General features: G+C 37.4%; 1 protein-coding gene across 1 annotated transcript in view; it reads right to left on the reverse strand.

Annotated features, from left to right (window-relative positions):
- The window catches only part of TTC8 (tetratricopeptide repeat domain 8), a 46,428-nt gene that overhangs the window by 7,214 nt on the left and 28,294 nt on the right, over nt 1-10,920 (reverse strand). Inside the window, exons 8-12 of the mRNA XM_027844822.1 lie at nt 9,214-9,301; nt 7,844-7,954; nt 2,917-3,056; nt 1,196-1,370; nt 423-545 (exon numbers count right to left, since the gene is read on the reverse strand). Coding sequence (XP_027700623.1) covers nt 423-545; nt 1,196-1,370; nt 2,917-3,056; nt 7,844-7,954; nt 9,214-9,301 — 637 coding nt within the window. The remainder of the gene's footprint in view (nt 1-422; nt 546-1,195; nt 1,371-2,916; nt 3,057-7,843; nt 7,955-9,213; nt 9,302-10,920) is intronic.

The following is a 10,920-nucleotide window of genomic DNA, read 5'->3' on the forward strand; positions in this document are numbered from 1 at the left end:
TATTTAACAATTAATTTTTCATAAAATTTAGTGGACATTATAATAATTGTGCTTCACAATAAAAGAAATTCAAGCAACATATGTTCCTTAACAAAATAATAATGAAGCTTTACTTTCACTTAAGGAAAAAATAAACTAAAACCAAACAGTTGAAAAGATGCTGGTACACAAAGTACAGATGAACAATGGAGTCTGATTTAAATGTTCCCACAGTAAATGCTGCCAAGTGTTGCATTAAGCCTGATAAACATTTTTCTTAGAGTTCAAGTGATTCGTGGATATCGTCATGACACTTATCAGACTCTTATGCCATTTCTGTTACTAACATACAGTGATACTTGCATATTTTAACTTTTTTAAAAAAAAGTACATTAAGTCATTTTAAAGATGACACAATTTGCCTTCTTTGTAAATCTACCAACCTGTTCGACATGTCCCTTTCGCATCTCCAGCACAGCCAAGTTGTTGTAAGCTTCTGCGTGGTTGTTATTGTTGACTAGAGCCAACCTGAAACACTGATAGGCCAAACTCAAATCTCCTATTCCCTATAAAATAAAATATCTTATTTTTCTTCAGTAAAAATAGAGCTTTTCTCCTACTGTCGTTTTCTCTTCCTTTCTCATAAAAGACTTAGAAAAAAAAATAACAACAATCACATTTCAGTAGTCCCACAGGAACTTTTAAATTTGTAGTGGATAGAGAGCTGGAAGATCTGGGTTCAAATCCTGGCTCTACTATTTACTATCTGTCTGTCCTTTGGGCTCTCAGTTTCCTCATATGTAAAATAAAGATGATTTCTAAGATCCCCTCTAACTCTAAGCTCAATGTTCCTAGATCCATCCTACTCCAAATAGATCATTCCTTCTTCCGGACTCCCACAGCACACTGTTTATAACTCATGCAATTTATCATATTTTGCTTCGTGTGCATGTGTCTTATTGATTGTATTAGACGTAAGTTCCTAAAAAGGCAGGGACCTAGTCTTTACTAATTTTTGTATCCCCTTCAGTGTCTGGCAGAGTTTTTTGGTACATCATATAGGTTCTCAAGAAGGATTTGCTGAATTGAACTGTCATGACAGTTAGGAACCTCTAATCTTCCTGCCAGAAACACAAATACCCTGGGTTTTATAACAGTTGGGGAATATGTACAGCCCAGCATTTTATGGTAAAATGGTCTCATCTGAAACACATACCACAGCTATATGTCCCAAGTTATACCAGACATCAGCTGCCTCCTCCTCGTTTTCAGACAAAGAAAGGGCACGTTCAAATGAGGTCAGAGTCATATCATACTGCTGGGCATAGAAGCAACAGAGGCCCAGATTGTTAAAAAGTTGGCAATTATAAACACCCATCTGCAATAGTCGCCTGTGTGAAGAGACAAAAATCTTAGAAGGTAAAGTCATAGTTTGTTTTTAATCCAACATTAAAATTTAAGACTTAAAAAATTAAAAATGACTACATTATATGATTATCCTTCCTTCCAAAGAATGTAAAGGAAGTATGATTATACTAAATTAAAACACACACACATATATGCAAAACACACACAAAAAGCTTATTCTTTGTAATTACATTCGTTATTCATGGGAAATATGTATCTAACAGTCAAATCAGGAAAATAAATAAATATATATATATATATATATATATATATATATATATATAAACACACACATATATCCCTTTCTCTAGTTGCTTTTTTTCTTACATTACCAAAATAAAAATATTAAAAAATTAAATATTCTTTACAGCCAAATACAGTCAATGAATGTTAACTTTCTACAGTTCAGTTTTGGTATATGATAGGATATTTCAACTCCCCTTTATTGATTCTTCTGGGACTATGTTCATGCAACTGGTACTGAGGCAGCTTCCTTTCCTGCCCTTGAATGGGATAGATGGAACTTTAAGGGCACATGTACACAGGGGATGCTACTACTCAGGCACAGGAAGAGCTAAATAAGAGCTGCTGAGTTAGGAAAATAAACCGGAGGCTGCAGAGAGGGAGGGTTGACCAGACTGCCAAAGCTGGGCCTAGGGAATGTGGGCATGAGAGCAGGCACAGACTGGAGTGAGGGAGCTGGGCCTGATTGCTAGAGCAACACTGACCCAAGAGTCAGAGGAATGGCACCGGTGGGAAGCTGCACCAATCTCAGGACCTGTGATTCTGCTGGAGATGTAGGGGCCTCACTAACTGGTGCTATGAGTTTTCAGGGACTGTCAGCTGAATCTCCAAACCCAATGCCCTTAGCATGGTACATAGTTCATAGTAGGTACTTAATAAATGCTTATTGACTTGATTTGATTCTAGATCAGGATAGTGATCACTTCAAGGGGCTCTCTAAATGGCTTTTCAAGGGGCTTGTATGCAAATCCTTTCTCCATTCCTGTCTTAGATATATTTGTTCTATATTTAATGACTCTGATAAACTGAATGCTTATAAGGGAGCAGAGGGCCTTTTGAGAAACTCCAACCAGTTTTGTATATTCCTAAGAGAGATGCTAGCTGGGGACACAAGCTATCAAAGGTAGTATTGGAGAAAGGACCCCAAGATTCTTCTGAGTTAGAAGTTGGGATCCATCTGACACATGGGTCAGATCCAAAATGTGCCTCTAAATTTTGACCTGTGTTGTCTTTTTTTCTGTTATTTGTTTTCTTTTTAATGTCTATAACTGGCTAGTTCAGGTCATTAGATCACGGTGATTAGGGAGACCAGATCATAAGTTTTGTCTCTGTCATTCAGTTAGTTTTTCTGTGTTCTAGCACCAAAAGCTAAGGCCATCTGGCAACTGCACACCATGGGTCTCAAGAAGAATTGGGCAAGAGGTCTAAAGGAAAAGAAAAGATTTACTTTCACTGATACATGTCCTATTAGGGAAATATTTTGGTCAAATCTAATATAAAACAAACCTGTAAAATCGTAGAGCTATTTCAGGTTGGTCGGAATAAAAATGGTTGCTTCCGATGCATGCAATAGCTTCCACATGTGTATTATCCTGCTTTAAAACATCTTTGTAGTATTCAGCAGCTGACGAGATATTATTCATTGCCTATTCTCCATCAAAACAAAAATCAACAATGTGACACTACATTTATTTTTACCTGGTTTCTCTCTCTCTCTCTCTCTCACACACACACACACACACACACACACACACACACACACACGCACATTCGCACACACGCATCTGTGATTTCATCAGAGTAGCGAGCTCCTGAAGAGGAAACTCCACTATTTTGGACTGCCAACTGTTGTGCAATTTATAATTTTTGAGAGCTTCCTGGAGCAATTTGCCAATGATCAAAGCAAGTATGTGGCAGAAGCAGAAACTGATATAGATATTACTGCTCTCTTAAAATTGAAAACTTTTCACTGATGTAACATTTTAGCTCCAAACACTGTTGACCACCTGCTTCTCCTAAACATTTTCTCCTCTATCTTTCTGACGCTGTTGTCTCCAGGTTCTCCCCCTATTCGTCTGGCCACTCCTTCTCACTGTCCTTTGCTGGATCTTCATCCTTGCCTTACTCTCCCCTCCACAGGCAGGTGTACACTCTCTTTCTACAATCTCTCTCATTGATATCATCAGCTCCCATGAGTTCAACTATCACTTCTGTGGAGATGACTCCCAGAAAGCAGGAGGACAAGCATAAAAATAACTGTCTAAGTATATATAAGTAGTCCAGGTAAAATGGTATAAGTAATTTGAAGACAGAGTAAATTCTTATAACATCCTTATGAAACCAATTATTTTTCACATTTCTATTTAAAGCCAACACACCCTTTAAGGTTCACTTATAAAGGTTCACCTTAAAACTCAGAAGGAGAAATTCTAGTTTCTTAAACTATTCCCTCCTCCTACAGCACCCTTTCCATAATATTGGGAATTTTTCCCAAGGCTAGGTAGGAATCTTTTGACTCTATACTCATAGCTTTCTGAATTTAGCTCTGATCTCCTCCATCTAGCTGTATATTTATATTTAGTAGGGCAAAGCTGCAATGTCACACTTTGCTGTTAGCAGACACCATCTAACATGTGGTATACGTCAGCCTGAAAACTGGCTAAAAAAAAAAGCTTTCAACTTCGTAAAAATAAATTTTACTACTTTATAAGTCTAAGAGTCTAAAATATTCATTTTTATAAGATTGGGACTACCCACGTATTTTTCACAGTAATCACATAAAATTAATTTCAATAACTCATTTTAATATACTTAAATATAGTTAAAATGCTAGTTATGTGAAATATTTTGTGTACAGATTTAATTTTTCCCTCAAGTTCATTAACTTAAGAAAACTAAAATTAATATCACCTAAATGATTTCACAAAGGTCATTTTTGAGCCATTTAATAAATTATAATTCCATTTTAAATCATAGAAAATACTATGTAAATGGAAAGCAAGCTACAAAAAAAGTTGAAGAACACTTCTGACTTAAACCCCTTTTGATTAAAAAAAAAAACAAACAACACAACAGAAGGCCAGTTTGAGCAATGGAAGTTACTTGCTACAAGGAAAACAGTAACCACAACAGAAGGCATTTAACTAAATAAATCATTCCCAACACTAACTGGCATATAAAAGGAGCAATAAACAATATGAAATACTAAAATTTCATTTTAAAACAGGTAAACAAAAAACAATGGAAAGATAAATTTAAAAAAATGATTACATGATTATGATGAACAAACATTAATGCCTCCAGAGGAAAAAACACGCTGTGATGCAGAACAAAAGTCTCCAAAGGCAAAATAAGTGGTAACCTCCAAGTAACAAACTTTACTAATGAATTCTAAGTCTGTTATTCCATAATGAGGAAAGGACTATATCAGAAACCTCATTTTGTGGTATAGAGCTAAAAGTCAGGAGAATCGTCACATTCAATCACTTTGTTCATTGTCCCTGAGTGAACCAGGTACATTCCAATTCCATCCCTATGCTCTGCTACCTTCTCCTTCATTGAATGTGCTTGGCTTTTTTCTTCGCTTACTGGAATCCTATCTATCCAGTCTTGCATTTATTCAATCAATCAATCAATATTTCTTAAGTACTTACTATGTTTCCTGGCACAGAATTACAGATTTAGATTTGGAAAGGACCTCAGAGGTCATGTATTCCAACTCCATTAGACAGATGGGGAACTCAAGTCTAGAGAAGTTAAGGGACTTGCCCAGGTTTATGCAGCTAGTGATTGGCAGTCAAGAGGGACCATTATGAGGACCCTAGATGCACTGAACATGCAGCCTAAAGATTAAAGGGCTGGTTTTATATTGTAATCATTGTGATATATTAATCTCTGTCAATTTTTAAAAAATAGATGCTACTTAATTAGTATTCTTTCAGGTCCTGAGGCAGACTCCAGTTTAAGATCACGGAAAAGGTTGGGGTCATAGATCAGATTCACAGTAGATATTCAATAAATTCTGGTTCATTTGTTCTCTGATTATGAAAATTTTATGTCAGACTATTTTTTTAAAGAACTGTACCTAACCCTTTCAAAGGATTTAAAACAAGATTGCTAATCTAAATCTCATTTTGGCTACATTAATTTTTTCAACAATGGATTCAAATATAAAAATAGTTGACCATAAATATAATCATTTTGGTGTAAAAATAGCTAGCATTTAACAACAATGGAGCTTAATTCAGGCCATTCACTGGAAGGTCAAATACCAAAGCTGAAATTTAGATACTCTGGCCACATAATGAGAAGACAGGACTCATTGGTAAACACCCTGACGTTGGGAAAGACTAAAGGCAAAAAAAAGGGGACAACAGAGGATGAGATGGATAGGTAGTGTCATGGAGACAATGAACATGAACTTGGATAGACTTCAAGAGATAGTGGAGGGTAGAAGGGCCTGGTGTGCTATGGTCCATGGGGTCACGAAGAGTCAGACACAACTGAACAACTATCTATGGAACTTTAAGGTTTACATAGGATTTCACATATGTTATCTCATTTTACCTTCAATACAACCCTGGGAGGTAGGTGCTATTATTAAATTTGACAGATGAGAAAATAGGGACAGAGGTTAAGTGACTTGCCCAGGATCACACAGCTATTAAGTATCTGAGGTAGGATGCGAATTCTAGTCTTCCTGACTCCGGGTCTAGTGCTCTCTCTACTGCAACACATAGCTACGTGAAAAAATCTGTTTTTGCTAGTGAAAAAACAAAAACAAAAACAAAATACTACTAGTTCGGGCAAACTGAAATGCTGTTTCTTTACCTCAAAGAACAATTGGACTTTCCTTTTCAGCCCTTCTTAAAATGGAACATCTATAATAAACTCAATAAGCATTAAATGAGTACCTGCTAGGTGAAAGGTACTGTGTTAGGTGCTGAGAGAAATATATAGATAATTAAGACACAGTCCCTACCGTTAAGAGGTTAGTTACAGATAGGTGAGAATAGGTGACATAAGACATGTATACAAATACCTAAATCATGGTAAAGATCTGAGAGAGATAAACAATGGGTTATGTGAATTCTGATGAAGAACCACAGAGGAGAATTCCAAGGCACTTGTACTAAGCTTTGAATGGTGAGTAGAATTTCAATAGGTGGGGATGACAGGAGGAACGTATTTCGAGGGAAGAGGATAAGCAAAAACAGGGACGGGGAAAATCGAGGAAGAGTGATCAATTCTGTTTGGTCATAATATAAAACATATAAAAGGCAACAATATGAGATAATAATGGAAAGGCAGGCTGGAGTCACATTTTAGAAGGTCTTGAATGACAGGTTAAAGAATTGGCCTTTTATTTTAGGAGGCTGGAGAAAACCATTGAGATTTGGAGCAAAAAATACAGAAAAGAAAAGAAAAAAAATTTTGAAGCAGCAGATCAGACGCTATATATTAGCAAGATTAATTTGGCTGTTTTATTAGATGGTATGAATTCAAGAATAGATGTAAGGAATCTGATTAGGAAGCTTTGCAGTAGTTTGTGTGAGAAGCAAAAAGTTAGGATGGTGGCAGTGGAAATGGAAAGGAAGTAAAGAGATGCGAGAGATATTGTGGAAGTAGAACCAAGAGGAACTGTGTACTGGATATGGCGGGTGAGAATGAGGGTTAGAGTCAAAGATGGCTTCAACATTTTAACTGGAGGACAGCTGGTGACAAAAGCAGAAATACCACAGTTTGGTAAAAACAGTCAACACTTGTGCTCTGTAGCGATAACCTCTGAGAACCCAGGGCCGCCATCTTCACCCCATAGAGAAGCAAGCTTTTCTTCACGCAGTGCTTCCATCTCTAGTCCCAGGGGTTGTTCCCCTACACCTAGAATTCACTCCTTCCTCCCCTATGCCTCACAGGATCCCTTATTTTCTTCAAAACGTAGCTCAAGCATGACTTTCTGGTCTGAAGCCTTTTCTGGTTCCCCCCACTGCTAGTGCCCTCCCTACACTACCTTGTATGTATTTGATACACACTTATGTATGGACATGTTGTCTCACCTGATAGAATTCAAACTCCTTGAGAGTAGGGCCTATTTAATTTCATTTCTGCCTCTGGATCTCTATCACAGTACATGACATGAAGTAGGAACCATAATAAATGCCTCCTGATTGAACAGAGCTTTAGCAGAGGGGTAAAAATTATCTTGACTAAATAAACACACAAAAGCATTCTGCCCCACCTCAGGAGGGAGCAGAGCTAAATTCCAGGTCTCTTGAAACTCTGTAAAAGTATGTTATCCTCCCCCTCCCCTGTCCCATCAAACCCTTCCCTCACCTTCATAGCCTCCCCCACTGCTAGGAGACTTTAGGAGCTATGAGGGCAATATTTATGTAGGCACCTTTTATTATAAAACAACTTTTTCAAGAATCTGTACCTCATATATCCTAGCAATTCCACAAAGAAGGGTCACTTCTCCTGGAAATTTATCTAAGCCTTGTTTGAAAAGATTTAAAGCTGTGACAGGCTGATCCAAGGAGGTATAAACCTAAAAAAAAATCAAGATACATTTTATTACATCACAAAACATATTTATTCTTCTACATGTTGTTGCTAATAAAAAGTAGGATTCTAGAGTATGAGTGAAAAATTCTCAGAAACACACAGTGATACCTTTATTATATCTGCAGTTTAACCCCTACATTTCCACATAATAAATTCCAAGTACAAAATCTCTTAATTCTTCTATGCTTTAAATCAACAACTTTCACATACTTATAAAAGAACTTCTAAAATGAAGAATATAATTTGTAGCACATAAATTTAAAATTACAGTTTTCACTTTGTAACTTCTATGCTTAAAACATCATTTTTCAAACAACTGATTTCATTGCTATGGGTATCCCTTCTGCTGCTATACTACTACGCAATCTTTTCATGTCTTACAAGGAGGGCTTCAGAAGTTCAGAAATTTAAAGATCATTCCATTTTACATAAGGAAACTGAGGCCTAGAGAAAGGTAAAAGAATTTGCCCAAAGTTACGGTATTAGAGCTGGAATATGAACCTAGGTCCTCACACTGAGAGAAAAGTGATTTGCCCAGGCTCACGCAGTCAGTATGTGTCAGAGGAGGGACTTGAACCCAGGTCTGCCTGGCTCCAATATCTTACTATCCTTTATGCCATGGCTAGCTTTTCTGGTATATACTACACAATGGAAATTTTATTTCATTTATTTTTTGTATGGTGCCATTTTAAAGAACAAACCATTCTTTTACACCATTTCCTTTTCAACTATAATATATTCTACATTAAAAAAAAAAAAGCTGTTCAAAGTTTAGCAAAACGAGATGATCCGCTTTACTTTAGCCAACGTTTTTAAGCCTCAGAAAAGCCCGGAATTAACTCTGCTTCGATCCTGAACACCCCAAAAGCCCCATCTCCTGCAGTTGCAGGAAGCAGTTACAGGACATGAGAAGCCTGCAAACAGACCTCACTAGACTTAACAGCAAAGAAGGGAGCCTCGTGGGAGACAGAGCCGAGGTGGCTGACCTTCTCTGATTCCCCTCAGGCCACACCTTCAAACCTGTGTGTACAATGGTTAATTATATTCATTTTTGGAATTGAGTCTCTTTAAATACATATTCATTATGTTTTTTTTCTTAAGAAGAAGGAAAAAAAAAAAGATCAGCTCTGAACTTGTGATGCCTTCCTTAAAAAGCTGGCAAATCTCTCCTTTGTAGAAGCCAGAATTCAGTTATTCTCAGATGATAGATTTCATTTGAATGAATTGGGGCTGTTTACCCACTTTTGCCAAGTAGAGGAACGTATCCACCATCTCTTGCTGCTTCAGGGCTGACTTGAACTGTTTTTCTGCTTCACGGTACATTCCCAGCCTAATAGCAAACATGGGAAGATGACAAATTCTATTCAAACATAAAAAGTACTGCATTTAATCCTACCAAGACAATAGGGAGAACGAGTAAGCAACTTCTATACATAAGTTACTTTTATAAAATGATAGTAGATTACTAGAGCAAGCATCCCAGGCTAGAGATATCCTTAGAATAGTATCTACACAAAACAAGTGTGGTATATGGTAGATGGTATTCGAGAAAAGCTGCCTGTCCCACACTGTATATTCACGGGCCACAAGAACCAAAAAGTGGCTAAGTAAAGTCACCCAGAAACAGTTTTCACTCAGCCAGGTCAGGTTAGTCCATATAACCAACTGGATACACAGGGATTCACCCAAATCAATGCTTTTTTTTTTATCTTCACCACTAAACAAAGGCATTTATTTCTTTGAAAATATCCTTTGCTAAAATGAAAAGAATTTTTTAAGGGAGCCAACCTTGAAACTCTTTTGGTGAAAGAAATACTTTCTACGTTTTAGATACCAAAAAATGCACTTCTCTGTCGGTCAACGTTTCCTGCTGTTTTCTAACACTGGTAGGGTTGGTGGCTGAGGAGCAAGCTCAGGATGTATTTTCTGCCTCAGTATGTATAAACAGGTTGTTGTTGTTGTTGTTGTTGTTGTTGTTGTTGTTGTTGTTATTGATTGTCCTTCGTTGTCGAAGAGGACCATGACATCACGAAGGTGATGTCATTGACTTTCAAGTGAATTAGATTTAAATGAGGGAGGGCTGTGTAAAGTCACCAGCCTCAACCTCTCCTCCACAGCCATCTGGATCCAGTGGCAAGATATAGATCAGGATGAATGGAGATGGCCCCAGATGCAGTGGGAGACATTCCCAACTGACATCAGTGACCAAGTTGCTGTTTTTAGGTTGGTCTCAAACTCTACTTAGCCTTTGTTAAGCCTGTCCCTTACGGCACAAGCTTGTCCTTTTGGCTGATGTTGTTTCCTCATTATTTAAAAGGCTATCTAAGCATTTAAACATTAGATGCTTTCATTTTCTAAATTCACGCTTTCCATCATGTTTCTCCTTTCACGCTCTGAAAGGAAATCAGAACAATGAACTGTCATTATTCCGTCCTATCTTTTCCTTAAGATTTTGGGAGAGATTATCTGATTATGAGTACATAAAGCCTCCAGCTGATCTAAACCTTATTTATTAATGAGACTTCTCCTAAAGGACTCTGAGGAGATTCAGAGGCTAAAGGATCCGGCTCCAGAGACCGGCCAAAAAGTTAAAAAAGCAGGTATCATCAATTCTGAGCTAGAAAAGAGCTTAGAGGTCACCTACTCCAACCCTTTCATTTTACAGCTGAGGAAACTGAGGCCCAGAGAGGCTGTGACTTTCCCAAGGTCACAGATATGAAGTGGAAAAACCAAGATTTAATAAACTCAGACCCTCTGTTTTCATATCCAGCATTCTTGCTACCACACTATGCTTCTCATCTACTCATAGCTTTCTCACATTCCATAGGGATTATAAAGGGTTAAAGACAGATCTAAGTTTCTGCAAATACACACACACACACACACACACACACACACACACACTCTCTCTCTCTCTCTCTCTCTCTCTCTCTCTCTCTCTCTCTCTCT

The sequence above is a fragment of the Vombatus ursinus genome, unplaced genomic scaffold (genome assembly GCF_900497805.2).
Source record: "Vombatus ursinus unplaced genomic scaffold, bare-nosed wombat genome assembly UNPS02014945.1, whole genome shotgun sequence".
Classification (NCBI taxonomy): Eukaryota; Metazoa; Chordata; class Mammalia; order Diprotodontia; family Vombatidae; genus Vombatus; species Vombatus ursinus.